Source organism: Branchiostoma lanceolatum, chromosome 5 (assembly GCF_035083965.1).
Source record: "Branchiostoma lanceolatum isolate klBraLanc5 chromosome 5, klBraLanc5.hap2, whole genome shotgun sequence".
NCBI lineage: Eukaryota > Metazoa > Chordata > Leptocardii > Amphioxiformes > Branchiostomatidae > Branchiostoma > Branchiostoma lanceolatum.
In genome coordinates this window covers 9,204,357-9,232,354 of record NC_089726.1, presented here as the reverse complement: position 1 = coordinate 9,232,354, position 27,998 = coordinate 9,204,357, and the positions used below count along the sequence as shown (strand labels likewise).

At 44.0% G+C, this 27,998-nt stretch overlaps 2 protein-coding genes across 4 annotated transcripts in view; one reads left to right on the top strand and one right to left on the bottom strand.

Annotated features, from left to right (window-relative positions):
• Positions 1-27,998, bottom strand: part of LOC136434884 (synaptotagmin-9-like) — a 156,786-nt gene that overhangs the window by 4,416 nt on the left and 124,372 nt on the right. The gene's annotated exons all lie outside the window — the stretch shown is intronic.
• LOC136434403 (uncharacterized) lies at positions 94-27,998 on the top strand. Its single transcript, XM_066427193.1, has 33 exons — positions 94-175; positions 1,313-1,654; positions 3,037-3,342; positions 5,610-5,915; positions 7,026-7,094; positions 7,609-7,986; positions 8,808-8,947; positions 9,245-9,329; positions 10,157-10,433; positions 11,250-11,554; positions 12,591-12,802; positions 13,660-13,828; positions 14,340-14,405; positions 14,872-15,306; positions 16,038-16,179; positions 16,579-16,672; positions 17,047-17,146; positions 17,674-17,894; positions 18,485-18,718; positions 19,600-19,762; positions 20,376-20,536; positions 20,997-21,072; positions 21,340-21,536; positions 21,890-22,078; positions 22,476-22,607; positions 22,969-23,096; positions 23,642-23,816; positions 24,534-24,723; positions 25,082-25,108; positions 25,275-25,341; positions 25,673-25,743; positions 26,423-26,656; positions 27,199-27,998. The coding sequence occupies exons 1-33, from the start codon at positions 94-96 to the stop codon at positions 27,267-27,269; spliced, it is 5,844 nt and encodes a 1,947-aa protein (XP_066283290.1). The 3' UTR covers positions 27,270-27,998.

The window sequence follows — 27,998 nt, the reverse complement described above, 5'->3', positions numbered from 1 at the left end:
ATCTCGCCGGCCTCCTTGTTTCATACGTAAAGTTGCTTCACAAGACCTTCCAACCGGCCAGGTCGTGCACTGTGGCTCCATTGGGACCGAGTCATGGGCGGTGAGAGGAGGAGGATGCAGCTCGCAGTCGCCGCCATCGTCTTCACGGTGTGGTGCCTCGGACAGGGAACTTCAGGTAATAATACTGTAGTTACACCCCCAATCCACTAGCACGATCGCGATGGCCTCGCTGCCACAGCGCTGCGACCGAGCGATTTGACAGTACGCTCACCGAATTTCATCGATAAGAACTAATCTTTTTACGCTTTGTGTGTTTTGCTGTCATATTTCTACATTTTGCGTGATATCCCAAAGTCACGGGTGACACAAATCCAATTTTGGTCGCAGCGAGGTCGCCAACGTACCGCAATTCAGTGAGATACCCGTTTTACCCAGGACACAATTCAAGACTTCGAGAGATCAGCCTGGCTGCCGAATTGTTTTTATCAATCAACAATAATTGGCAAGGCCATCAACAACTTATAAGACACTGTTTGACCCTCGACCGACAAGGTACTTCAGTCGCAGTGTGTTATCAGGAGTTAGTAGTGGTCGAGGAGTTAAAAAGAGACCAACTGATCACGGTATCTAATGGATGTTTTTTCAACGTTTCATGACAATAATCGGAAATTGCTAGGTACTGTCTTCTCTTCTAGTAATTCATACAATACACTTTGTATGGATTCTCTCTCCAAAATGTGGTGAGTTTGCAAACACAAGCTGGCAACTTCATACCAATTAGTATAAAGGCCGAGCCAGCTACGGTACATGCGGACAGTTCCCATCATCACGAAGTTGAGAAATGCGTAGAAAAATTGTGCGTTTTAGTGTGATGAATGCGAGAAATAACGGCAGTAAAAGAACATGTTGATAATGTACTAGATTTAGTGGTTTACGTCGAAAAACATAGAATGCACATTATAAACACAATCCTGAAATTGATCGTAAGTATAGCAAAAACTGTTGCCATGTTATAAGTGCGTACAAAACATGACCCCTTTTTTGTAACCTACAGATAAGGTTTGAAAGGGTATCAGTATTGTTCGGACGATGTGTGTTGTTTTGTTCAATTTCCTCCTACAACTTTTATGAACTCTAAGCCTCATTGAACTGGCCAAAGAGCAGATGAAAGGGTTTGGAATTTGTAAAGATATCGATGGTGAACGTTCGACACGACCTGTATACCATTTGTACCGCACAGATAAGTGCGCGATAATTTGTTAAGATTGACATAAACCATCTTCTATAACAACACCTTCACTTTACAACATAGCGAGTGAAGGTAGCTGCCATCTAGACTGGCACGGGCACGAGTCTAGATGCTTCCGAGTATTCGACGTTGCAGTGGCGTACGAAGATGCACGGGATCACTGCGCAAACCACGATTCCAGCGTCGCTTTCCCAAAAGACCAAGCGACCAACGACTTCCTCGTCCGACTGCGGAACAGTGCCGACAGCGGCCTCAGCGTCTGGATCGGACTAAACGATATCGAGGAAGAGGGAACCTTCGTGTGGGAGGACGGAGAAGACCTGGGGAGCTTCAGCGACTGGTCTCCTGGTGAACCCAACAACGGGCCACAGTCAGGGCCGGCAGATTGTGTCCGCATTAAGGGCGGTACTGGCACAAATCTGTGGGGAGATTTCCCCTGTACTACGCAGTATGGTGTGATCTGTGAAAAGGGTGAAAACAAAGGAAACTTTTCCATGAGCAAGCATGCCAGGATTCACGCTGAAACCTAGTGTAAACCCCTCATCACACGTGCACAACATTCACATGTTTGCTGCTGTCGTCGATGCGCACGTGTGTTCTTCATTTCTTTTCGCCATTATTTTCATCCGTCTCTATTCCCACATGTACCTTCTTGCCATTGTAGCATATCTTTGCCTGTAGTTCAGAGGAGCACTCATAAAACGGCGAAAAATGCGAACGATGCGATGACATCAGTGTGTTCTGATATAAGCAGCCGCCGCTATGCGCCTGCAAAGCTAATGCGCCTGCGCCTGCAAAGCTGCGAAGGGTGGTTATACTGGCTGAAAAATGAAGATACAGCTTATATCCAGCCTATGACAGAAATCTTGTACATCTGTTTCTTATGCGACCTTCCATTGCCAGCTTTGTAGCTATCATTGTACTGATGCTGCATACTTATTGTGCGTTGTGTGTAGAATTATTGTCTCCGTGTGGGGAGGTTTTCTTTCCGGTGTGTCTGGGTGTTTGTGTTCTTGGTTGTCCGTAGTTTAATATTTGTACACAGTAGAATAACAGGATGTGAATAGAAGATGGTGTAACCGGAGACTGGCAGGAAGTGGTAGAACTAGTTGTTTACAGATATCCAAGGTTATGAGGTCAATGGAAAAGGCTACTGATTGACGGGAGGTGTTGTTTTTGCCTGTATGTTTGTGTTTTCTCGCAGTTACATATTTTCACCCTAAAATCTGTATCTGTATAGCCGGTAAAACCGCCCTTCGGCGTAACACACCAGCTTCGGTGTGAGAGGAAGTGATCATTGGACACATGCAATGTTATTTGCAAAACCTTCTTTGCATAATTCATGAACTACAATCAAACAAGACATACAAAAAAACTAAAAACAATTCATGGAGGCACGACATCTTCGAACTCTTCTTTCCATTGGTAGAGATTAGTTTGTTACACTATATTCGGAAACAGTACAACCTGAAAAAAGTTCTGCTTCAGTACCAAGGTCACATACCAGGGGGTCCAAAATCAACCTTGAATTTCGGCTTCACAACACCCGCCCCGCCCACATCCCAAATATCATTGTAATCCATCCAGAGTTCTTGACTAGAGTTATGCTAACTAGAGTAGTGCGGAAACTCAAACAGACACACACACACACACACACACACACACACACACACACACACACACACACACACACACACACAAAACTATATCTCCATTTTTCATGGAGATAAAAAGCGAAAAGGATATTCGGCAACTACAGTAATATCCCGAGCTCCTTCCTCACACAGGAAGCGAGAGCAGTGGGTATACAAGCCTGGGATGCTGGACGGACAATGTTGGTAACCGCGCCATTCCGACACTCGAGGGGACAGATCCACGCCTAGATGGCAGCTACGGTGCCCGTCAGAACCCCTTAGAGAAGTGCTACCAAGTCGCACTTTCTCGTGGCTACGCCGTGTTTGCTGTACAGAATGGCGGTTGGTGTGCCGGGTCTGCTGATGGCCACAACACCTACAACAACTACGGACCTTCTGCAGCCTGTAGAGCGGACGGCGAAGGCGGGCCTGGGGCAAATGAGGTCTACCAGATTACAGGTCAGACTCCAGTAGATACCTAAAGGAAGCGAATTTGCTAATATTACCATGTAAGGATAACGTAAATGCGTCTACTATCCCGAGAGGAAAATTGTGACCTTCTCTTATGCCCCCGAATCAAACTATGCTTGGAGGGTAGATCAGGTAGTCAGTCAGCCGGCTGCGGAGCAGTCGATCACAAGTATCTTCCACGACTGACGGTCCGCAGCCATCGCAGCAATAGCATCAGGGCTCAGGTCACCTTCCACATCCCCCAGAAGTGGACGCAGGTCAGGTAGCTCGTCTTCTGACGTCCTGGCCGTCTTCTGCCATGGGTTAGGACATAGAGGGCGTATGTCCTGCGTTGCTCCTCTACAGAAATTCCGAGGGCGTGCCAAATAGAGTGCATTGCGTTAATGATGATAGCCTGGGTGTTTGTCGGCTCGGTTACCTGATCGTGAAGATAGCATCCCCCTTCCGCATAACACACCAGTTTCACAGGCCCCCGGCGGCAGCTGGTTATACCACATCAAAATAACCTATCACACCTAATTTTTGTATACGTCGATGAAGGTTAGATATGTACATCCAGGTGATACGGTACGCAAGGTAACAGTTACTCGAGCAACTGGATAGATTTTGGAAACGGCCAGACGTTTCAGGTATCATCCACTACCTTTCGGTAGCATTCACCATCCAGTCACGCCACCTGAAACGCCTGACCGTTTCCAAAATCCATCCAGTAGCTGTTGCCTTGCGTAACTTTTACATGTACATACTATATCTCGCATCAAGCGTGCTTAAAAACCGCCTAGTTTGCTCTAGAGTTTAGAGACACGGGCTTCTTTCTCAGTTGTTTCTCCTCTCCAAGACCCCGACATTCACTACTACAACCCTGATATTCACCTTAAATAGTAGGTAGCTGTATCTGTTATTATTTTCACAGAAATCGCTCTTTCTCACAACCGGCGTGACATGACTTACCTATTCAGCTTAGAAATATGTATTTCCCACTGATGTAAACATAATTGTGCCATTTCAATGAAACATACGGTGTTCTATACTAATTTTACAACTATTTCTATAGCGACCCAGGCAACGACTCCAAAGTTAACGACACGTGAGCCAACAACAACACCGACGTCATCTACTGCAGGTGCGTAACGCCCTACTATGTAAGGTGACGTGAGGTTTGGACCTCTGTTACTCGTAGCGTGCGTAGTCCAGTGGTTAGGGGCCCTGAAGCAGTGAGTTCGATTCCGGCTGTGTCGCTCACACGACATACACGCTACCGGGAAGGGTTGCAGACCTTAGGACGGGACGTTCTTTGTGCTTGTCGAAAAGGGCTGGGGGAATGTCTCCGGTACAATGAACCTGTAAAAACTGTACATGGCGTCTGTCTTCTCTCTCACTACCAGTGGAAGAATAGCTCTTCAGTGAGCTAAACTGGATCGATATCACTTTCCCTTTTACTTTTTACTCCATCCCCAAGACAGTGAACTTTGTCAACAATTGATTTACCCTTCTGATGAGATGACTCACGCTTGTTTTGCTTTATTTCGTTTCGTTTCGTATCAAAAAGCGGTGATAATTGAAGGATAGTGTACCTTAACGTAGACGTATTTACGTTTATTCATGGTACCTTTTTCATTAAGGAATTTTGCTGGAGTGTGTTGGGTAACATGTGACAATCATATTGATTCTTTCAGTGATGAAAATGATCAGTTATGTTTGTGTTTTTGCAGTTATCTATTTTCACCCTAAAATGACAGGAAGTAATCATTGGACACATGTAATGTTATTGCAAAACCTTATTTGCATAATTCATGAACTACAATAAATAAATAAATAAATAAATAAATAACTTTATTGCACAACAATTGTACAAGGTACAAAGTATGGCATTCACAATTAAACAAGACATACAAAGGAACTATGAATAGTTCACGGAGGCGTGACATCTTCGAACTATTGTTTACATTGGTAGAGATTAGTTGGTTACACCATATTCGGAAACAGTACAACCTGGAAAAAAGTTCTGCTGCAGTACCAAGGTCACATACCAGGGGGTCCAAAATCGACCTTGAATTTCGGCTTCACAACACCCGCCCACATACCAAATATCATTGTAATCACCACAATAGTCCGGAAACACACACACACACACACACACACACACACACACACACAGACACGTCAAAAACAATATCTCCATTTTTCATGGAGATAAAAAGCGAAAAGGATAATTCGGCAACTACAGTAATACCTCGAGCTTCTTCCTCACACAGGAAGCGAGAGCAGTGGGTACACCAGCCTGGGTTGCTGGACGGACAATGTTGGTAACCGCGCCATTCCGACACTCGAGGGGACAGATCCACGCCTAGATGGCAGCTACCGTGCCCGTCAAAACCCCTTAGAGAAGTGCTACCAAGTCGCACTTTCTGGTGGTTTCACCGTGTTTGCTGTACAGAATGGCGGGCAGTGTTTCGGCTCTGCTGATGGCCACAACACCTACAACAAGCACGGACCTTCCACAGCCTGTAGAGAGGACGGCGAAGGCGGGCCTGGGGCAAATGAGGTCTACCAGATTACAGGTCAGACTCCGGTAGATACCAAAAGAAGGGAATTTGCTTAGTATTAACGCAAATGCGTAGACCATACCACGAGGAAGATTGTGACCTTCTTCTCATATGCCCCGAATCAAACTATGCTTGGAGTGTAGATCAGTTAGTCAGTCAGTCGCCTGCGCTGCGCATCAGTCGATCACAAGTTTCTTCCACGACTGAATGTCCGTAGACAGCGCAGCAACAGCATCAGGGCTCAGGGCACATTCCGTATCCCCCAGCAAAGTCTGGACGTAGGTCAGGTAGCTAGCCTACTGACGTCCTGGGCGTCTTCTGCCATGGGTTGGGACGTAGAGGGCCCCTCTACAGACATTTTGAAGGCATGTCCAATAGAGTGCAATTACTTTAATGATGAGAGTAGATAGCATTCCCCTTCTGCGTGACACACAACTCACCAGTTTCACAGACACGCGGTGGCAGCTGGTTATACCACATCAAAATAACGCATCACCTGATTTTTGGCAGTGTTTTTTAAAACACCACTCTTGTTGTAAATGTCGATGAAGGTTAGACGTCCAGGTAATAAGGCACGCAAAGTAACAGTTACTCAAGCAACTGGATAGATTCAGTTGGAAACGGTCAGACGCTTCAGGTAGCATGCACTACCTTCCGGTAACATCCACTATACGGTCACCAACGAAAGGTATTGGATGCTACCTGAAACGGAAATTGCAAAATCTTATACCTGCTGACGATTAATATAAAGTACGTTTGTAAAGTACGTTTTATAACGATATCTTAGCAAAGTGGATTTTGTTGTGTATATTGCAATATAACGATATTTTAGTCCCGGGACGATATCGTAGACTAAAACAATATCGTTTAGATGTAAAAATAGATATATCGTAGACGTATATTTGCTATTTTAAGATACGTTATAAGATAGGATTTTTTGACACGGAAATGATGCACCTAAACCGACGTTTTGTACTGTATTTGTAGCATCATAGACGTATTTACGTATATTCAACGTACCGGTAATTTTGACACAAAATTTTTGCCATAGCATGAATGCCTCATTCTAATAAAAACAGATTTTTACTAGTAAAAGTCTACAACTGTTTCTGTTATTATCCACAGCGACCCAGACAACCACTCCAAAGTTAACGACACGCGAGCCAACACCAACACCGGCACCAATTACTGCAGGTGCGTAACGTCCTACTTTGAAAGCTGCAGAGGTGACGTAAAGTTTCGACCATTGTTACTCCTTCCCCGAGACAGTGAACTTTCTCAACCATTGATGTACCAACCTGAGCTCACGCTTGCTGTGTCTCCTGTTGTTTTGTTTTAAAGTAAAGCTGTGATGATTGATGTAAGCATTGCCATACAACTCAGCTAATGGGCCTGATTGCCAGGAAATTCTCTTACTTTGAGGATAATGATACGTGTAATGTTTAAAGACCTCATTTCCGTAGAAAGCAGGGTGCGTCTGATAGAGCAAGTTGGTGGGGGGGGGGGTGCGAACGGAACAGTGTTTAGAAATCAACACCGAGAGGGTTCCCCATACGGCTGTGTTTCTGTATATGTCGCAGACACTGAGTCTGTCGCAACTGCTTCCGATTATGTGTTTCAGAAGTTAGATATGAATTATGTATGTTAGAAGTTAGATATGAATCATGTGAATCATGTATGTTAGAACTTCTCATTTTGTGTTGTACAGGTTGTTCAATGGACTACGTTCGTTTTAACAACGTTTGCTACAAGAGCTTCACAGGGTCGAATACGCGCGAAGAGGCTAGCCAGATGTGTGTGGAAGACGGAGGTATGTTAGCAATGCCGAAGGACAGTGCGACCAACGATTTCCTCGACAATCTACCACCGGTAACAGGAGGTCGCTGGCTTGGGTTGACTGACGCCAACGGAGACGGCCAGTGGGTATTTGAGGACGGCCAAACCCTGACGTCATCCGGCTATTCCAACTGGCTCCCCAACGAACCGGATAGCGGTGACGTCTGTTCTGCATTTTACGGCACTGGGTCCTCATGGGATGCAAGACGCTGCAACTATCGCAGGGGATTCATCTGTCAGCGAAATGAAGGTATCACGTCGCAACTTATCATCTTTGTTTATAGACCTGTAAATGTGCTTCATGTCTGGCATTAAGGCCAACTACTGTAAGTGCTAATGCGTAATGTTCAACTACAAAAAGTGACTTTGTCGTGACGTAACGATTGGGACACTGTTAATCCATCCCAAGTGAGTGGAGTATTGTTTTGAGTGGAGGTTTGTGTGGGTGCCTGTCACTCCAAAATCCACCTGAATGAATAGCTTTGCATAAAACAAGTTTGTAAAATTGATATGTGCATCAGACAATAAACTAAACTCTGCTTGCAATATATATGGATTGATATTCAACAAAAATGAACCCAACGTTGACGTCGATATGGCGATGTAGTCTGACTGCCTTGTTGCTAATTGCATTCCATTTCATTTCTGCACATAACAAAATATTTTCCCTGCTCGTGAGATTGTTTAGAACAATCTAAAACTTAGTCTACGTTGTATACATATGCAATATGACGTCAATGGTTATCTTTTCTTTTAACTTGATTATCAAGGTCACCTACACATCGTGGCCAAATCACATTGTAAGAGCGACCCCGGATATAATTTTGTAGACGTCAGTTACGTGGAAGTGAATGGACTGCGGAGTTATATCGTTTGTAAGTAGTCCGACATTTGCTTTCTTTATAAATTATGTGATGTTTTTTGTTCAATTTTTTAACCAAAGGCGCTTGAACTACATTTTTCGTCACATCCATGCTGATATGACTCGTAATAAACTCGTACCCTAAAATAAGAAGTATTTGGGTTTCAACCGTAAAAAAAAGGAATGTATTTGCCATTGCCTTTTGGTAGATGGTAACATACACCGTGGTCATCATGTCTTCATCATCAACGAGAGAACCGGAATCGTGGAAGATAGCGAATCTTTTGACACATACGGGGACGCCGCGGCACCGGGCAACGTACAGGCGCTACTTCAGGAGGCACCGGTGGTAGGACAGGACTTTTTCTCTTTTCTCTTAACAACGAATGCGTACTTGTACTACTCGGTGCTGTTCATGCAATAAAATTAAAACGCTGCATCCGGCTATCTAGGCTATAGCAGCAACAGGCAACGATTGTCACCACTTAACATATTCTACTAGTGAATCTTAAACTACCCAAATGTGCGCTATTCAATATATATAAGAGATATCTTAGCCCAATACAAAGTTTCTTTTGATGCCAGAAAGCTTAAGACCCAAAGATGCTATATCATATCAAGTTTGAGGCTTGTGTTCTTACCACAGGGCAGAATACTGGTGGTCCTAGTTCACGACTCGGGAGAAAACCAACCCAACCTGACAACATACGGAGCGACAACTCTTCAACTTGGTGCTGTATCTAAACTATGTCGGCATTTCTATGTACAGACTATTTCTTTAAAAAAACTATTTTCAAACTGCACACTCTTTTTGAGAAGTTGATAATGCTCTAGATACGCGTTTCACAGGATTTTCAAGTTTTCTTCTCCTAATCTCACTGTAGCTTACCTGATCTTGTCGCTGCAAGGTATGACAAATTATCGTCATTATAACAAAGTATAGTCATGCTTTGCAGCATCTAAACATCATTTTTCCATACAGGAACTCGCGAGTGCTGGGCTATGATAACTCAAAAGGGATCAGTACCAGCGTGGTTCGCCGAGGGAGCAACAAGAAGTGGTCAAGGGCCGATGGTCATCGAAACAAATACAAGTAATGTACTGCAGATGTGACGTGTGGTGATGTGCGCGTGTGTGTGTGTGTGTGTGTGTGTGTGTGTGTGTGTGTGTGTGTGTGTTGTGACGTCTGTGACGTCATGTAACTTGACGTGAATAGACGTGATGTGATTTTAAAACTCATTTTGCTGTTTGTGCTAATACCAGTAGCAAAATATTAAAGGAAGGGATCGGCCGTAGCCACTATAAAAGGTTGTCAATAAACAGGATGATCGAACTAGCATAAAATGAAAGCCGGTCAAGCGTTGAAAGGTGACTATAAATTCTTTGTACAGTTCACCTTGTTACAATTATTGAGTTAACCTAACCCAACTATACTCCAATGTGGAGAGATGTTGTCAGACTATCAGTGTTGGGCGATGTTAGGTGTTTTTCTGCAGAGTGTCTTAGTTAAACTCGTTTAGCACATTTATAATTTGAACCCACATGATTCTGTCCTTAGGAGCTGGCCTAGTAGGTTTCTGGCCATTGAACGCAGAGTTTGGAACCTCAGACGTCACAGGAAACGGAAATGACGCAGTAGCAACGGGAACACAGCTAGCCCCAGGTCCCTATGGAGACGTCAACGGCGCTTTCCTGTTTTCTGGGGCTGCAGATTCCTACCTCAACATTCCCAACAATGGCGAGCTGGACGTGCGCTACTCCTACACCATACTGGCCCACATATATCCTACCGGCGGGGCTGGACCCATATTTAGCTACGTCACGAACAACGATGGGTTTGGAGTCCATCTGTGGCAAACGGGTCCACAGCAACTTTTTTTTCGGTGCGTTTACATATCAGAAACAGAATATCAAAGACGCTCAATGTAGGGTCCTGGATCTAAAAATTGCCATGTTGTTGCCATTCAGAAGCACATTTTCATAACGTAGTATGGCAAAACAATTCACACCAATGTCTCTTTCAATAGCCAGGTGTAAAGGAAGCAATGCAATTCATTTGTTATTAGGCCCGGTTTATACACGCGTTTTGAGTGGACTTGGTGTCGACTCAGGACCGGAGTACCATAGGCCACTCAAGTAGCATTTTCCAGCAGGAAGTCCACTTGAGCGACCCAATACTCCCCACGCACGGCCCCGAGTAGACTACAGAAACTTGTGTGTAAATCGGACCATACACCAAAGCACCCAATCGTTACATACTCTTGATGAATTTCAGCTGATTTAAGAAGTGCGTTGTTCAATACTATCAAAAACATATACGCTGCTGGGTCCCATGAAATATTTCTGTGCGAATCTGTCCCCATTGATGTGGAGAGAAGGGGCCGTCCCCGCCATGACAAAAATCGTCCATAGTCAGGACATACCAATCAAAGTTGTTATGGTACTGAACCTGATATTACATTTAGTCCATTCAGTAGACCACTGTAAGAAAAAAAAGGGGTAAACAGAATAGCAATCATCCTATGATCAAATTTCTAGACCGTACTCAGCCGTACTAAGAAGTTTATGTAAACTCCTTGGTAAAACCGATAATAAGCAACGGTGAACATATCTTATTGTTGGGAGTTGACATTTTGAAATGTCTGTTGTAGGGTAGTAGAAAGAGGAGGTCAATCCGTTCTACAAAACATCGCGGCGGATGTGCTCGAACAGAGCGCGTGGAACTACGTGGGAGGATCGTACAACAGTTTCACAGGGATGGCATTCCTCTGGAACAACGGCGAGGTCGTCGGTCAGGCAAACGTCGGGGTTGTAGAAGTTGAGACTCAGTACCAAGTCCAGGTGGCGATGAAGGACGGAGACAGTCGGGTCTTCGCGGGCCGGATAGCCTGTCTGCAGCTGTTCAACTACGCCATGACTGAAGAACAGGTCGCAACAGCGCGGGATAGGTGTAAGAGTGAGTTCAGTGTCATGGCATGGACATTTTTTGTTTGCAAAATATGGTTGTATTTGTTCTCTCCCACCTCCAACCCTCCTCCCTTTCTAACATTCCCCCAGAACGCCGGCACCAACAAGATTTTCTCTATCAATGCCCTCAATTGAATATTTCTAAAATGATTTCTATGTCTACCAATCACTATTCCAAAAGGTTTGTAGACTTCCTACAGTATGCCAAAAAGCTAAAAACTCTAAGCTTCCTCTTCATTGTGACATCAAAAGCTGCCGCACCCGTCTTAACACTTTCGGGCGGCAGTCATCTCCTATTGCACAACTTACGTCAGTACAATGAAAGGTGGTTCAGTCTGCAAACATCGAAAACATAAAAAGAGATTTTGCTTGCACACGACGACGCTGTACAATGATGTACAAAGGCACATCTTCCTGCTAGCAGAAGAGTATTGTTTGTCCAAGGCTTTGGATCATAAGCTGTTGCAAATTTTATGAGCGCGATTACCGGTTTTACCCGTGCATAAAAGGCACGGTGGGTCGCCCATAATGCAGACACAATCCGACCTGAAAACACGCTTTGTAAGAAGACTTTGCAGGAAAACGCGTATCACATTGGATAATGCGGCACATGTACACGTACCGCGTCATCCAAAGTCCCACCTTCTGGCGTCAGTGTGGAAAGCGTTTCCAGACTAGCTTCCATGGTACCCTTGAACAGTAGGGTATTCGCATGTTTGCAGTGTCACCAAACAGGAACATCATCAATATGAAGGCGTTTTGGACCCTTAGAGCCCTCCATCTGCTAAGCGTAACCGTTCTTGGCGTGCTACTTGACGCATCCATGGCAGACGGCAACACTGGTATGTTTTTTATCACGTGCACGGGGATTCAGAAAGATCGCCTGTCAGATTAGTGAGACTGGACGTGTAAAATACCCCTGTGTCCAGTCCTTGGGATGATACCGGGCGTATGTTTCACACCTCACTCTAAAGAATTTACAACGTGAAAATATGTATTTATCTCTCTACCTTACGAAATTTTAGAGGATGACATGTTGACCAGTGGTGAGTGGAATAGCTACAACTACACGGTACACGGCAGTCGGCAGACCCACGCCACCGCGACAGATGAATGTGCGTCTTTCGGCGCGCGTCTGGCTGACAGCAAGTCGGCGGACGTCAACAACTTCCTGGTCAGTCTTGCGAACGGCATACTACCGGGTGAAGCCTTCTGGATTAGTCTCCATGACTATGAGGTGCGTCGGATTTTGTATTTGCTCTTTTTGCTGCTAGAGAACAGAGTTGACTCAACATCACTAAACATTAGATCTTTTATAGATTACATCATCTTTCCATTGAATATTTCCAATTTTATAGACAATGATTTTTCGTTTTTGCGTGCTTTCTTTTTTTAAATATCATAATTTTGCATAATCAAGGTTTGCACGAATTTAATTTTTTGTCGCTCAGCAATTGTAGTCTAGTGGAAAAGGGATAGACCTGAAAAAACTGAACAGCAGCAATGCAGTATGGCGGTTTCTACAACACTCTTAAACAGAGACACTGCATATCTAGGCTAATGGAACACGTACATTATAGATAAATCGGTGTCCAAAATCATTAGAATGTCGGGAAGAAAGAGACTATAATATTTGAGGAAGTCTTGACCAAGCTGTTACAGAAGTAAGTTTTTGGATGACATTTTGTGAGTATCCACCATCAGCAATCTCGCCAAAGATTGAAGTGACATTCCGAATGAATAGATCACATAAAGTGTCTGACACACATAGCCCTCTCGACCTTCTCCAGGCCATGGTTGGGAGTTAGTTGTGAGCAAGGGCATCTCAGGTTGGTCGTGGAGGTTGCCTGCAAGTCTTTACAAGTCGTCTGAGCAAGTCGACTATGCGGATTTTGACCAATCAAACTTGAGAAAGTCATATTCTTCTTCGATGCAATCAGAGAAGCGAACTGGAGCTAAACTATGATGGATTCCAGGCTATTCCCAGCCCCGACCTTGGTTGGGGAGTGGTCGGGAGCAAGGTCGTGGGAAGGTCCTGAATGTGTGACAGGGGCTTAACGTGAAAATTCTATATCACAATATCTCCACTTTCAGCACGAAGGACAGTGGCAATGGTCTGATGACACTGATGTAGACTACACCAACTGGCACCCAGGAGAGCCTAATGGTGGCGTCGGTCAGAGCTGTGGACAGCTGTATACATCGAACTCAATGTGGGACGACGACTCTTGCGATATCCAAAAGTACTACATCTGTCAACAAGGTAAGAGCTTTCTTATAAAGCAAGCTGGTGAGCTGTGAAGTAGTGTTCACTGAATACGCTGCGAGTCATATCGCGGTCCCCGTTTGAATGCGTTTATTCGAGACACGAGTGAGTTCATTCCATTTCTTTAAGTAAACATGAGTTTTACTGAAGCGTTTACATAATGCACTGGTTTCTATCAACCCGAGCAACAGTGGTTTGAAAAAACAAACAATGCATTTGAGATCAAAATACGCCACGTAACGTCTTCATAGACTTTAGCATCTAGGAGGCATGTGAACGGGAGTGTTTCCATGCAATACTATAATTTGGGCTTACCTTTGATCACCATACTTGTCATATACTTTGTTGACATGAAATTTGTTAGCTTGGATTTGAAATATGAGTATCTTATAAGCGAGACACTTGTGTGATATGTTAGACACAAAGCCTCCGTACATAGATGCATCCACTAAGAGGCGCTAGGTGATATCGTCTGACAGTCAACACGATTTCCCATCATACTCCACAGCGTCCCAGCTAGCAGCGACTCCAAATGTAACAATAACGGGACCGACACTACCACCATCCATTGCAGGTTAGTTCGCCAATATGTATCGATATTCGTGTTCTGTACCTTTAATATTTCTATGCAGTGGTTGCACGCTGTGCAGTCCCGGGAGGTTTGGAACGCAGTTGAATCTCCAGACGCTATACATAGAATCCATACTATACATGTCAAACACTACAATAGTAGAAACTTTGAGTAGTCTACACACTTTCGATCCTACATGTACCTCCTCTGTTAAATAACGAGAGTCCTCAAATTCAGATAATTGATAAAGATTATTGTATAAAGGATTTTCTGTTCTCCGTACCTTGATATTGTATCGTACTCAGCGCAACTTGACTACCGGTGATCAAAAGCGACCAACGGTTAACTGTATGAATGAGCAGCATGTAGCGAGTCACCCACTGAACACATTACATAAAGGTGACGTCATTATGTTGGTCTGTGCCAATTTTCATCAGCTCCGTCGTTCCTCCACTTGTCGTTCCTCCAGACACCTGGCTGTCGAACTCCGCGGAGTGGATAGTGGACGCCTCGGGGGACACTTACGTGGATGCCCAGGGTGTGGCGTTTGGGCCCGACAAGGTCCTGGACGACGACTCAACCACGTACTGGAACCCGACCGGCGTGGCCGATGAATGGTACATAATCTTTCATCTCGGGCTATCGTACACCCTGTCGACAATCCGTGTCCAAAGTAATGGGAACTTCACCCATGACGTGAAAGCGTTCAAGTTCCAAGGATCGAACAGTGCTGACCCGTACGTCTGGGCGGACGCTCTGATCGTTGATGTTGGAAATTCTAACGAGCACCAGGAATTTGGAACCTTCTCGGCGACGGCGAAGTACTGGAGACTGTTGATCACGGAAACACAGTCCGGCGGGCAGCCCTGGCTAGCAGGAGTGCAGTTCCGGGGAATGGTGGCTGGTAAGTCCGTATGACTTATAGATTCCCAGTGATGCAACATTGGTAACGTTACCAAAGTGAAAGCAAATGTTATATTGCCATTAATAGAAATAACATCTTTGTCTGTTTTATTTTCCTGACTGGACAGCTGTGAGTACTATTAAAGCAGTACAATACTATTGAGAGGAAAATGCTTTTTTTCATACTAGAATGTTGGGACGAAAAAAGAGCCTTAATTGACTTATTATACCATGTAAGCTACTAATAGTGACAGGGCATCATCTAAGAAAATAAAGTGCTTCTAAACGCCACCAGCAACTTTCCAAGCAGAGGTTGTTGGGGAAAATTGTGTCCTTCTTATCATATGCTCCGTTTTCTGTCAGCACCTCCCAACAACTGCTGACAGAAAACGGGGCGTATGATACATAGGTCACAATTTCCCCCAACAACCTCTGCTTGGAGAGTACCGTCAGCGGGAATCTACAATACTGTACTTCAGGACAAAGATATAATTGAGTTGTAATACAGTGTTAAACTTTCTTCCAACACTTAAGTATTCACGGATCAAATCAAACGCCGGCAGTGATTGGTCATTATTGATCCTGAATTGAAGAAGACGACAGTGGTCGTCGAAAATTTGATCCGTGAATACTTTAGTGTTGGAAGAAAGTTTAGCACTGTATTCTGATTACTACCAACACAGATGAGCTTCCACTATAATATAATTGAGTTATTTTTCGACCATGACACAGACACCGTGCACAGAATATCCTTTGACGTCAGCGAGGCCCAGCTCTCAGGGAGTAACGACAATGTGAGGGTACTGATATACTCCACTGACTGCGCTGGCTGGTGTATGTCCACAACTGTGCCGGGGCGGTTTGGGCGTGGAGAGTAAGACTTTCCCCTATCATTATCCCAGTCAAAAATGTAGATATAGTTTTGAGTGTCTGTGTGTTTGTGTTTGTAGTCAACATAACTCAATATCTCTCGATGGATTATGATGATATTTGGTATGTGGGTGGATGATGAGAAGACGAAGGTCAAGGTCAATTATCGACCCCCTGGTATGTGACCTTGGTACTGCAGCAGAACGTCCGTTTTTGTTATCTTTTGACCTGGACGTGCTATGGTCTTGATTTATTTAGTGGCAGATAGCTTGAAATGTAAGGGGAAAGTGGTGTAGGTTTGTGCCTCCCAGCAGTTTGTTAAGATTTGTTAAGATTGTGCGAATGAAATGAAGTTATTTGTTTTACTTTGACTAAATCTGCCGACATTTGTCAATTCCACTAGAACTCGAGTGCACTACTTTGAGGACGAAGACTTCGGTCGCCCAGAAATGCTTCAGCTGAGGACTGACGGGGACAACAGGCTGGCGTTGGATCAGGTCAGTACAAAATGGACCAATCACGTCAACCGGTGCACATCTATACTCGCCATGTTATCAGCATGTGTCCTTGATAAAGTTCAAATTAGATTTTGCAGATATTTCGTCTTCAGATGTGCACACCAGATGTGCTAGATATACTTCAGTCTGTCACCGTGATTCGATAAAAGAAAAGACAAGCTTTTCAACCAAGAATATATTCGTTTCTTTTATAACCTATAGCATTATTCAACTTGCTGGTGCACAAACCTTTCCGTGATATTAAAAAATTATGTCACATCATGTAAAAGCATGTGCGAGCAATGACTAATCGAGAGCAGTTCCCGGTCTGGAATATTAATGGCAACAGAAAACGGTGTTCCTATCACCCACAGATCCGCCTGTACAACGGAGAGACGGGGAGAGAGGATGGATTCCCGTGTAATTGTAACTTGGCATCTACTTCAGTGGAATCCTTGTTTTTGGACGCCTACGGTAAGTGTGGAACTTTTAGTATGTGAATAAAGTGTATAATGTGTGCTTAATTTTGTAATAGCCTTTTATAGCTTTTCATTTTCTTTCAGTACCGATCATTTCTATGCTGTTAAAGATTAACTTGATTATTGTATTCTTATCTGAAGCAATCAGAGACGTCAATATAGAGAAGTTGTATTTATGAAGAGGTAAACTTGCTTACTCAACACGTTTTTTTCTAAACATCAAAGACCACCGTCCTGCAATAGTGTGTCACGGAGTGCGTGCCTTACATGTACGTCATGGGTTCAAACTCCGGCCGGTTCATATCAAAGACTTGCACTCTAATACATAAACTGCTTTCTCTGCTTAGCGCTCAGTATTGGTGAGAAACAGTATGGCAGTTGAACACACACCACTACCAAGGGACTAGCCCCCGCTGTGGCGCTTTCATACCTGTGTGGCACAAGGACACTGTCCTGTTATCGAAAAATGTGGGAAGGGTTTCAACTTTTTCTTTTCTAAAAACTTTGTGTTCATTATACCAGGACCGAAAACATTAGGGACATTAAAGATGACGTTTCCTACGGAGTTGTCTACAGCGAACTACGCGGAAGTTCACGCAGCCATGGATGAGCCACTTTCTGAGCTGACCGTTTGCATGGACATCCGGCTTACGGGCACCACCGGCGCGTTCTTCAGCTACGCCACTCCAAATGATCACAATGAATTCACCGCCTTTGGGAAACATAGCAGTGGAAAGTACAAGGTGAGATCTAATCACAGCAACGAAAGTATGGTAAGCTTGAATCCAACTAAGTGTGGACTGTGTGGCGCATGTTGCCCTTTAATGCTTAAGCCCCCCTCTCACTGGACCCACGTCACGCTGGCGGCGTCGCTGCGTCCTAAACTGGATTGTGTTACCCTTGACTTTGTAATGGGAATATCATTCAAAACGTACAAGTATGACCAAAAAGACAACAAAACACACAAAGCTTAAAGAGATTCGTTTTTTGCCGATGAAATTGTTGAGTGCTTTGTTGTCAATTCGATCAGCCGCAACGACGCCGCCAGCGTGCCGCGGGTCCAGTGAGAGAGGGGGGGGGGGCTTTAGGCTTTAATGCTTAAAGCTAGAGCAATACTGACTGGTTTCACAGCGCCACCTAGCAATGGGAAGTAGAACCAGCAGGATTTGCCTTGTGGAAAGTAGCACAAGGACTACCGATATGTTTGTAGGTAAGCATCGCTTGGCTGTGCTCAAAGAACATTCTTAGCAATTGAAACTACCTGATGAAACTATTCACGTCCGTAGAAAGTTATTGGTTATTAGTTATTTCTGTGCAACATGCCCAAACTCAGATGCTCGTCAGGGGTGGTGAAAGCGGTAGACTCACCCTCCCACTACAACCCAGCATCTGGCACGTTCTGTGCATCACCTGGACAAGCGAGAACGGTGACTGGACGTTTTACGTGGACGGGCAGCAGGCGGCGTCAGGCTCCGGGCTGAGTACGGGTCTCCTCATCAGGACCGGTGGCGTCTGGGTTCTGGGACAGGAGCAGGATTCCCTCGGAGGAGGCTTCCACACAAACGAGGTGAGATGTCTTTGATAATGGTTCATTGGTCAGAAATTACCCTGCAATGGCAGCCTTTCTTGTGCTGATAGTGCTCTATAGATCACATAGTACATCACATAATAGATCACATAAAACACATGGGCAACAGATACATCTTTGCTCCACATTTGCATATTGTGGAACTGTCGCAAAACTGCCATACGGCGCCTCCAGTTGACCTCAATACGACCATCTCCAACCAAAGTCAGGTACCCATCCACACCTGGGTGAAGTGAGGAAAGCCGTATAGAGTGCATTTCCCAAGGACACAACGTCGGACACAGCGCTGCCAGGAATCGAACTCTAGACCCCGAGTCCGATAACCTTACCGCTAGGCCACTGACGCCGCATAGAAATTTGAAGTAGCATTATCAGTGTCATTCATGATTGAGTTATGACTTATGAGTATCTAGAGCATATAAAAAGAGCATAGAGTTTGATATTTGATCTGATGTTTCATTCTTTTTTCATAGACAAAAAAACAGTGATATATATGTTGAGCAGCAACAGTTTATGTTGCGAGTGAGACCAACTATATTACGTGGGATAAAATGGAGAAATATATGATGCAGACGCCTTCGTCGATATCATTGCTGTCTTCAAAAAAGCTATGCGAAAGTGCAACAGTGACAGATATGATTATAACTAGCCTGGTACCCTTACTCTTTATTCTTTATTAAAAACTTCAACAGGACAATACATATAGTGTAGCGCCAGGCCGACAAGCTGATGTTGCTGACCACTCAACATTACAATTACATTGAATACAGCAATAAAACACTAATGGTAATTCATAGGGAATTTACCATTGCGTGCTGGGTTTGATAACTATTCTGTGTGGATGTGCTTTCTGCCCACAGGCCTCCAGAGGGGACCTGGCACGCTTCAACGTGTGGGACCATGTCCTCTCACGGGAGGAAATGGACGAGCTCCACGGCTGCGGCAATGGCGGCAACGTCATCGACTGGGACACTGTAGCGGTGACGCCGCACATGGATGTGGCCTTCTCTGACCTCAACTGCAGTAAGTAACATGGCGATTCCATGCAAGCTTTGCTGCTTGCATATAGATATGCTACAAACAATAGCAATAGAAGATCTTGAACTTCTGCTTAACAGAATAGACCGTGTTTGCCGATGGATTCAAGAACGCCGTGTTTACTAGGTGTGGCCTACGTGTATAAAAAGAACTGCAATTGTGGGAACTAAAACCGCACCTTGTCTCGGCAAGGCCTTACATGTAAACCCTACAGTCACTCCTGTACAATCTCATCTCATGTATCACAAAGTCTAAGATTGGCCGTTGGGGCACCACAAAAGATCTGGCAATCAGTTTCTCCCTTCTCCCCTTCAACCTTTCTCTGTTTTTTTGTTCTTCAGGTAGTGTCATGACGGTCCATTCTCTAAAATCATCGTCCCATCTTTTTTGTTGCCTACATGTCCTTCTTCCTGCCTGGACTGCTCCTTGCATGATAGTTTGGGTTAGTCCAGGTGACCGTCACACGTGGCCGGACCCCTTCAGTTTTCTTTTCTGTACTGTATTGTAGAATGTTAACTGTACAACATTGTCAGACATTGGACATAGGGTTACTAATTTCACCCTTGGATGGCTGATATATTCAATCTTTGTTATGTAGGTACCGCAGACGTGCAACTGGAATGGGAGTTCTGGGCGTTAGGCGACTCTGCAGATAGATTCCAGGGAGGGGATGTGGTCACAATGGAGTACAACCTCATACTGACGTCAAGCGCAGAACTGGTCAACATCACGTTACAGTTCCACTCGGACGACTTCGAGGTAACATGACATCTACATGTATATCTATAGGATACTGAGCAAGACCCCTCGCGGGACATTGGGCCCAGGGAGTGAGGTTTTACCCTGGCATGGCCGGTGGTGGTGCTTGTAACAAAAATGGCGCATGAAAACAAAACTATCAAGAATATGACGGCCTTATATTTTTACCTTTTGGGCTTAGTTGACATTTACGACATATTTTGTATAGATGCACGCTCTAGATCTGATCAAGCGGCCCAACAGGAAGAAAACGAGGCTAGGGTGGCAGACAATTTCATTCGCGGCTCAAAATGGCGTCTTCATTCAAGCATTTCAAGGTATCCACGAAACGGGTTCTGGATTTCATGAGTACTCCTTATCTAGTCAATCCATCTGTCGGCGTTGGACAATAATGTTTTAATAAACTATCTAACGTAGTGGTCGACAGAACCGTGTAACTGAGCCGTTCCTTTTCTTGCAGGACCTGGACCCCGTCACCATCTCCAACAGTTCGGGTCTCCTGGAGCTTAACGGCAATCTCATAGGAAAAGTCAAAGGTACAAGATTTTCTTTTGATTTCAAAACCCTCATCACGCTTAAATAATGATAAATAATATATTGTTAATTCTTTGCAACGTAAATCTGGACTACCTATTTGCTTATTTTTGTTACGTATCTCGCTTTTTTGTTGAGATCAACTGATATTCGACAACTGATAAAATTCCGTTTCATGTTTTGCGAATGTTAGAATGACAGCATATACCGACAAGCTATTCCTTTCATCAAATGTTTGATTGATTGAATTCTCTGTGTTACCTTCTCAGACCCCGTGTTCTACGGACAGAAACTTTTCGTACACATAAACGTGACCTACACTGTAAAAGGATATGGACTTGAACAGTTTTTAGGGCCTGTGTGCCCTGACAATAACACTTCAGCATTTGCTACAACCGGTGCACTTCCTACGTTCAACACGTCCTGGATGAACGAAGGGAACCTAACGTTTGGTAATAAAATCAACGTAAGTAGGGAATTCACTACTATACTATACCCCATATATTGGCCCTTTGTTAATAGCACCTGGTGGTATTGTGTGTAAGTTCTGTAGCTTGGATACTTGGATACGTTATTCAATCCATTAGCTAACGTGCATCTGTAAGTAGCCAGTCATACACGCTGCTACAGCTATTTACAGACTAGTCGTAGTTTGAAGGCACTTGTTTCACTATTTCAGGTGTATTGAAATACTAGTATATTATGTTAACTTTACAAACTTTACAATAAAGGACCTGAACTGTATCTAACAGTACAACTAGGCATTTGCACACATGTCACAGGTCAACATATTGTGACAACTTATATCCTTCATCTTAGATGTCAATCACCGCAGAGTTCCCCCGCATCAACTACGACAGCATGGTTGTTGAGGTGTATCTCCCCACGATCGGTTCTATTCTCCCCCTGTCCATCACACACGTCACTCTCACTGAGGTTGGCGAGAACATACGACTGTCTGGGTGGAACAACACCTCTCAGCAAAGCGCTTTGCCTATCACAAAGGAGGTAAGTCCCTGTTGTATACACTGGTTTCCGTTCTGCCAGTTCATTCTAGCGACGCTGAAGAAGAGTGATGGATGTCACTCGAAACGTCCGGAAGTAATCTCTGAATCTTGCCCAGTTGTAGGGATTGAGTTGTCTTTGGATATTGTTTACCTGCACGTCTAGCCTTCATAAACGTTCTGTTGTTTTCGTTCGCTTTGTTCAACCAGCCAAGAGGCTTCCATATCATTGACCATTCTAATCCAAGATTAAATCAAAGCTACTATTGTCGTATCCCCAAAGCTTTTATTCGTGTTGAAAGTCTCCGTAAAATGCAAGGTGCATACAGATATTGTTACCACATGTCTACTCGTTACCGTTTCAAGATAAGTCGACAGGAGGCTCTTTTGTCATTCCACAGGACGATCGCTGGACGTTGGAACTGAAAGATATTTCTACGCTTGGGGCAAATGAAAACTTCATCAACCTCGCTATTGGATATGAGTTTACAAAGGACGAAGAGTTATGGGCTCCAAAAGAACTCTGGGCAAGGGTATGCTCTATAGTATTAGTCACCGTCTAACTTTCGATTTTGTGTATGGTATGTATGTATGTAACTTTTGATTTTGGAAACGAAATTGTGGAGAATATAGCCTGGCTGTACGTACCTGGAATTGGAATTGTGTAATAGTTATGATTCAGCATGGTCCTGTACAATTAACCGTTCACATATTTCCATAACTTTCTCTAAATACTATTTCAACAGCTATAAACTTGATAGAGCACAAACCTTCATACAGTGTGACTTCACTCTACGAAAACGACTTAAGCCTCTTGCTTCTCTACATGTAGGTGAACGATCACGCAGTTTCTACTAGGCAATCTGAAAATGGGATTTACTTCCTTTCCTGTAGGTCGGCGCTGACATCACGTTGGACAGGGCGATATGGACGGGCGCCCTCCCCGTTACTGTCGTACCGCGGGGCAAACCTGTCCTGGTCCTGGACGCCTCCGTCACCGACACGGGCAACCTCGGCAGGGGGTAGGGGCTTTACTTCAGGATCACGTTCGATAGGTTTAGTTGAAATGTTCGAGCTGGTCTTATTCTTGCGTACTTTTAGTATTTATTTTTGTGTGTGTGTGTGGGGGGGGGGGGGGGGGGTCGGTGACTCACTGTACCGCGAATATGCGTTTCAAATGTATTTCTACTTGAAGACAAAACTGTTTCAAACGCGACACCGCAGAAACTCCACTCTCCCTACCACCGCGACTGAATACAGGCACCGCGAAAATAAAGGATTTTTCAGTACACGAATCCCATCGAGAAATAGACAAGTCGATTCGTGTACTGATATATACTGACCAACATACTGACTAGTGTGAAGTGTGTGCATGAATTTCATTTGACCTCCATTCAAAACAAGTTCGCTCAGGTCATCACATTTTGCTTTGGTACTAATAACCTAATATCTTTAACATTAATATAATGTAACTCCCAAAGAGTACATTACCCCCCTTTCTTTGATAACACTCTATAACAGAAGTATCCATTTATTTATTACAAGCAATAAAACTACATTTTTCCAGGGAAATGGTGACGTTCAACGTAGACCTTCACCACGACCCCAACTCCACGGCGGCGGCGTACAACGTCACCATGAAGCTGATCTCGACCCCGTTCGTCAAGTACGTCAGTCTCGGCACACTGACCGACGGACCAACGCCAACAGTCAGCGTCAAACCAAATAAGGTCTCGTTCAAGGTAGGGTGATGATTGGGGATGGTCAAGTGGTTCAACTGGTAGCAGCCTCACAGTTCAGCTCCTGTCTCCAATTAGTTGGTAACTGGAAGACACCGGTTTTATCCTGTGAAGTACATCTCGATTGGGGCTGCATCCGTCTTTCGGATGGGACGTAAAATGAGGGTCCCGTGTTTGAGGACGTGCCTCTAGCACCCCCTCCCTAAATATACACCTACAAGGGTCAGAACAAGTGAGTGGATTGACTACTGTGTAGTCACCTATCACCTTGCCTCTTATGTGGTTTTATGTACTAATTTCCTACAGGATGAATAGCTGAAAAGTCGATTTTGGATCTAACTAAAGACAGATTTGAGTCTGCTTAATATGTATACTGATTACTATATTACGTTTTTGTTTCTAGGCAGGTTCATGTGAACAAAGACACCTTACGAATTGCTGTGTCCAACGACATGCAATGTGCAAGCATACACTTTCATCCTACATTACATGGTCTTTTGTAGTGTAAATTAAATATAAGAATTGTTGTACAGGTTGTCATGTGTTGTATAAGATACAATTGTTGAGTAACAATGTTATATACATTTATCTAATAAAACCCATCAAAGAATCCGGACGAAAGAAAACATTTACTCGTGCAAATGTTGTACTGTGCTTTCCTAATCCTATGTACTCTTTATCGGTAGTTTACTCGTGTTTGTTTGTTTCTTGCCTTTTCAGTGGCCTCAGTTGGACATCGACGATCGACTCCAGTTCACGTTTAAGATGAGGATCGACCCTGACCATAAGGAGCGGCCGGGAGACCACCGCTTTGTGGGGCCTCTGGAGACCCTGTACCGCGGGACCGCCCTCCCGGGCAAGCGCCTGCGTACAGAGACAAAGCTGCTGCAATTCTTCTACAAGATCGTCGGTATGTAACTCAGTTCACTTTCCCTACATCTGTGATATCACGAATGTGAATATTTACTGTGCTCCGTGTATTCTTCTGGAAAGATTTATGAAAGTGGTGAAACTTGAAACAGAACGCCTTTTGAACACTAACATAGTGCGTTCCCCGTCACAAAGTTTGGAAAAAAACAGCCACAGACATTGCAATTGAATACTGGCAGGTGTAACAGTGTCTTTATGTTCCCTTCATGCCAGGATATTGTTTCTATTACCCTAGGAAATGCTTAACTTGTTTTCGTTGCCTATGGAAATACTGTGGAGATGGGTAGACTTTATGCAAGGAAAGGGTAAAAATGAAGGTGTCTTTTCATTTCTTTCAGAGAACCCAGAGAGACAGACCGTACCGGGCAAGTGCATTTCTTTTCTTACGCAACATTAAGCAGTACTGAATCTGGTTGTGACTTAGTTTTATTCGCAAATGATCCGACATGTTGTAAAAGTCAGATATTTACCTACAACGGTCGCTGATTGTACAATGTTGTCATCTCTGACCTTGTCCGTTTTCCATTTCAGAATTCCGCGAAAAGAGTTTTCTGGTCGATTCACAAAACAACAAGGTGTATTTTTGTAACTATGCCAGGTATGTGTAACGATATCATAATAGCCCAATGGTACACTGTGGTTTTCTGACACATAAACAACAATGAAAATATATACAGTACTATAGCAATATGCTTTGAGTATTCCATTAGGCCCAGACAGATGGGTCAAAGGATATTTCACGAAAGGAAATTGTACCATCTTTTGTCAAAGTTGTTAATTAGAAATTAGAAGTTGACTGTAAGAGAAGCAAACGCCAGTCAACCTTTTAGGCGCGTATACATTCTCCTCATGAACTTAATCTGCTAAGAGTTAACATATCATGGAGTTATATACTATTAGTTAATTCCTTGTAATGATTTTCATTTCAGACGCCGCAAGGGGTTGAATGCCTGCTTTGCCCACGATGAAAACAGCTCGTCCGAACAGGAAAGCTGGAGAGGTGAGGGGCATAACAACAGTAGACTGGTCGCATATTTGTACTTCATTATTAGGGTAATTTGGAAACTGACTAAATTTGTAAACGTTTATCGTACGTGGTTTGTGTAATGCATGATTTCTATTTCTAACTTTCATCGTACACTTGGCGGTAGTCACTTTATCAGTGGTTTAGTGGTATTTTCATGGCTTGAAACATTGATACATTTACTTCCGTTTGACTTCGAGGCATCCAGATGTATCTTGCAACAAACAACGAATAACATCTTCTTTCAATTGTAGAATAGTTGGACGATAGTAACACCCATCTATACATTGATACGACGCTGAAAAACGTTGAGATTCAAATCATTCAAATTTCAATATTCAAATCATTCATATTTCGCTACGGCCGCTGTCTGTCTGTATACATAATAGATGAAAACCACCAGCGATGAAGTTTAGACAATCATTTAGGTAGTAAGATGCACAAGATAACTCAAGAAACTGGATGGATTTGAAGACGGTCAGACGTTTCAGACAGTATCCGCGGTCTTTCTTCAGTGAGTGAGCTAGAATTTGGAGTTCACCAGCTGCTTTTCAAAAACTCTGAATCGAACACGAAAACGAATTCTGAAAAACACGTATTACACCGTTTTTGCGACGGAATGATTATATCCTCTCTTTTGCCGTGCTTTTTGCAGTTCTGAGCCCGATCCTCGGCAGCTTGCTTGGCGTGACCCATGCTGAGTCCCAGCTGTACGGGGTGAGCCACTGTGGCAGGGCGTACGTGATGAGCGAGGATGACGGGAGGACCTGGTTCTCGGTCCCGCGGGACGACTGGACCAGGGCCCGACAGACTGACTACGTCCCGGCCATGGACGTGCGAGAGGGAGAGAACTCAGACGGCTCTACCGCACACGGAACCACCTGGAGAGGTTTGTTCTTTCCTCCTCATGAAACTAATATTGTAAAACACACTTCTTCTGAAATGGTCCTCTCCTTGGTGCTGAAGAGTTGTCCTATGCGTGGAGTCCGACTGAACATTTCCCTGCTTCGTACATGCCAATCACTTTGAAACTACTATCGTAAACCACAGTTCTTCTGATGTCCACTTCAGAAATTGTCCTGTCCTTGGTGCTGAAAAGTTGTCATGTGCGTGGAGTCCGCCTGAACATGTCCATGCTTCGTACACGCCAATCACTTTACAAACGACCATTGATAGCATTTGTTGGTGCTTGTAGCTAACACCCCTTTGACGTATTATCTTCCAAAACTAATTGAAAGTTTTCGGGCTTCAAAGTAGATAAATGTTCGTAAAACGCCAGGCCGTCCAGTTTATTTTCTTACTCTGTACCTAAATGCTTCATGTTCGTAAGACACACATTTCCCCTGCCATACAATATGACTTGCAGCTAAAAAGATAACTTGAAGAAGTACGGTTGTGAAGAATTATGTGGCCGGTTGTGTACCGTTGCAGCTAATGATACCGGCATTCTGAGGCTTCCAGTCGGCGAAACGTCCTGGCAGCAAGTCGCTTCCTGGACCTGATCAGACAGCAACAACAACAACTACTCAAGATTTGTTATGCTTCATCTCAATCAACCAGCCTTCAGTCATAAATTATGTTGTCCATTATCCCGTTGTTATAAAGGAAGGCACAGTCTTAAGTATACAAAATATCTAGTTACTGGGATTCCATGCCGGACCATAGCTGCATCCAAATGTACATCGAAACGTCTGTTTCCGTCAGCAATACAAATTTGGCTGTTGGCAAATAGATGTATATGAAAATATATATATACATAGCATTTTCTGAAAGGATAAAGATGTATTCGCACATTATGAGTAACGGTAAGATGCATTTAAAACGTGTACAGCATTTTCCTGTGTGCTAGTTGTGTAACATGTACAGGTCCGTAAAGGTTGTGAGCACGTGTGTGGTCTAATGGATTTCTGTATCACTGCATCTGCTCAGTGTCAAAGGAATGGTCATTATATCGTGACAGAGACATTAAACACCTGTGCGCCAGAATGCCGCTACGCCACTGTAAATTCCGTCTCAAATCGCCAGATGACGCTCTTAAGCAATGTCGGGCATGATGTTGCCAATACTATCTCACCAAACCGTTCGCTCAATGATAACACACTTATCACAGTAAGCGTACTATCGCAAAGGCAACGGATTTGCAAATGACTTATTTGTCGACTAAGAGACAATGGTATAGGTTGTATACACGCTAAAGCACTGTTAAAGAATAAACGTGGTCAGGGATTATG

Bases quoted from the DNA above. Each gene is read 5' to 3' on its own strand.
- LOC136434403 (XM_066427193.1), top strand. From the start codon at position 94: ATGGGCGGTGAGAGGAGGAGGATGCAGCTCGCAGTCGCCGCCATCGTC. The intron at 7,095-7,608 runs GTGCGTAACGTC...TGTGTTGTACAG, and splicing joins ACCGGCACCAATTACTGCAG to GTTGTTCAATGGACTACGTT. The intron at 24,724-25,081 runs GTATGTAACTCA...CATTTCTTTCAG, and splicing joins ATTCTTCTACAAGATCGTCG to AGAACCCAGAGAGACAGACC.